At 33.9% G+C, this 2,579-nt stretch overlaps 1 protein-coding gene across 1 annotated transcript; it reads right to left on the reverse strand.

Annotated features, from left to right (window-relative positions):
* Positions 1-669: 669 nt before the first annotated feature.
* Positions 670-1,897, reverse strand: LOC131079702 (uncharacterized protein At3g28850). Its single transcript, XM_058017730.2, has one exon. The coding sequence runs from the start codon at positions 1,548-1,550 to the stop codon at positions 990-992; it is 561 nt and encodes a 186-aa protein (XP_057873713.1). The 5' UTR covers positions 1,551-1,897; the 3' UTR covers positions 670-989.
* Positions 1,898-2,579: the final 682 nt, after the last annotated feature.

Genomic DNA, 2,579 nt, shown 5'->3' on the forward strand with positions numbered 1-2,579 from the left:
TATTCTATCTTTATTAATGCAAAATTAAATTAGATATATTCATAAAAATTGATAGCTCAATAGTAGAACATCATCCTAACCAATCTATAAAAACCAAATAAATTGCATGATACATATTACTTCTCTGATAATGATCAATGCTTTATTTGAAGCAACTTCTATGAACACCACATATGAAGAATATCAATGGATCATATAACTGCACTATATATCCCATAAAAATAAATTTAAACACATGATCCACTGTTATTACTCAGATGCCTTGCCCCAAGCTTGAAAGAAAATTGAAAGCTTGAATTTTTTTGGAATTGTAATAAGCATAATGAAGCACAGCAACACATCCAACACATGGTTTACTGTTATTACTCAGATGCCTTGCCCCAAGCTTGAAAGCAAATGAATCTAAGACTTACAAGAGGAATACCCTGAACAGAAAAGTCAAATTTCTCATATCCAGAAGGTATATAACCATAAACAAAATGAACAAAATCATGAACTGATCCAATATAAATGAAGGCATAACAATGGTAATCTGCTGACTACACAAACAAATATGGAAGAGTCTAAATTGTCTTTTTGAAATGAGAGGCAGGGCATCTATTAAATAGATAATCAGAAAAGAGGTGACATTACTGCACACAACTGTGTTCATCAATAATACAACTGCACTAACAAATACATACAACAATATTATTAATAAGAGACTGTAAAGTCAATAAAGACTGCCCCAATGGGCATTATTGCTGTCAATAAACACAAACTGAAAGAACCACTTATAAATCAGCTCCTAGGCAAAATAATTTCTTACTGGTGCACTGGTTGAAGCTACTCTTAACCCAGAGGGATCCCTGATTTTTTACAAATGTGCTGGTTGATGCTTCTTTGTGCACCATAATTTTCCCAAACAAACAAGAAAAAAAGTTTAACACAAACAAAATTTTACTACAAAATTGATCAATAACCAATCATACCATCATCATTATGTTCATTCATTCAACTGCTCCTAACATGCAAACAGGGCATGGCAACAATCCATTCTCAATGCAGGTGTTGCAGCTGACCATCTCCTTCCTCTCTTCTTCATAAAACTTCTTGCTTCCATTGCAGATAAAGCAGACAATGTATCTCATATTTCCACACCCTTTACACACCCTCTTGGGTCTCTTTTTTATATACCCATTCAGCAATTTCTTCAGTTCTCCACCTTCATTCAGCTCTATTATCCTCTGAAATCCCCCCACATATTTTCCTGCAACAAACAGGCGAGGAACACTGATTGGGCCCCCAAATATGTCTGTTATTTCCTCCAAGTGTTTGCGGCTTATGAAGACATCTCTTTCTTGGAAGAAGATGCTGTGTCCTCTGAGAATGCTCAGAACAGCAGAGCACTCTGCATAGGTTTGCTTGATGACTCTTGAGCTGGTGTAGTACAAAACAACTATCTTGTTTCCTTTGGGAGGAGGTTTCACAGGCTTTCTTTCATCTTCTTCGTCTGCTCCTTGGAAAGATCTAAGCAAGCCCACTTTTCTCCACCACCCTGATTTCTCCATGGCTCACAAAGTTCAGTGGGGGAGAGTAAGGAAGAATACCAAGAGGATCAATTAGTAAAGCATGGAAAGGAAGGATATGGGTGAAGAAAAATTGGCATGAGAACAGACCTATGAAGAGAACAAGAGGATTCAGCTTAGATTTCATTTTATAGAGTTAGACAGATTTGATGGAATTAGAAAAGAATCAGCCATGTGAAAAGAAACCCTAATTCTTCGCCCTAGGGATAGGGTGGTATGACAGGAATAAATGGGTATCTCACATGGAGATCATAATCCTATATTGACAATAGAGAAGAGGAAACTATTGGAAAAATGAGCAACAACTTTGGCCCAAAAATCCAAATCCTTGATTTGAGGTGTTAAAAGTAGTGACAACTATTCTTAAGAAGAAGAAATCAAGATTACAGTTTGAGGGTTTTGAATTTCAAGTCATGAACATGACAACTATAATTTAGTTGTGTGATGTGTGATGATGGAAACAGTTATGCAGTCATATAAATAGTTAATGACAAGACGTTTTAGTATTTATTAATTAAATTAAAAACTAAGATACAATTGTTTTGTTCTGATTTTTTAATTTAATAATAGAAAAACTGTCTTGTCAATCACAATCACAATTTAAAAATTAAATATTAAAATTACAATTCCAAATGTCTTATATAGAGAGAGATATCCACCAGTTTCAAGTGTAGAAGATTGCATACATTTACATTTGACAACCACAAATTATTGTATAACAGAGCATCCACTATTTGAGCTGTTAATTACAGTAATTACAACTATATGAATATTACAATAATAACAGGGCATACGTTTCAGGTTGACGATCTGATAACATGAATATAATATATGAATGTTACAATTACAACTGATTAAGAGTACATTACTTATATGAATGGTTGAACATGACAACCATATATTACAAAGCTATCTAGACATTTTAAATTCCAGGTGTTAAACACATCATTACAGTATGATATAACAAATACCCAATATATAGTTTACCGTGTATTAGTATCTGACAAGATA

This window comes from Cryptomeria japonica, chromosome 9, assembly GCF_030272615.1.
Source record: "Cryptomeria japonica chromosome 9, Sugi_1.0, whole genome shotgun sequence".
Classification (NCBI taxonomy): Eukaryota; Viridiplantae; Streptophyta; class Pinopsida; order Cupressales; family Cupressaceae; genus Cryptomeria; species Cryptomeria japonica.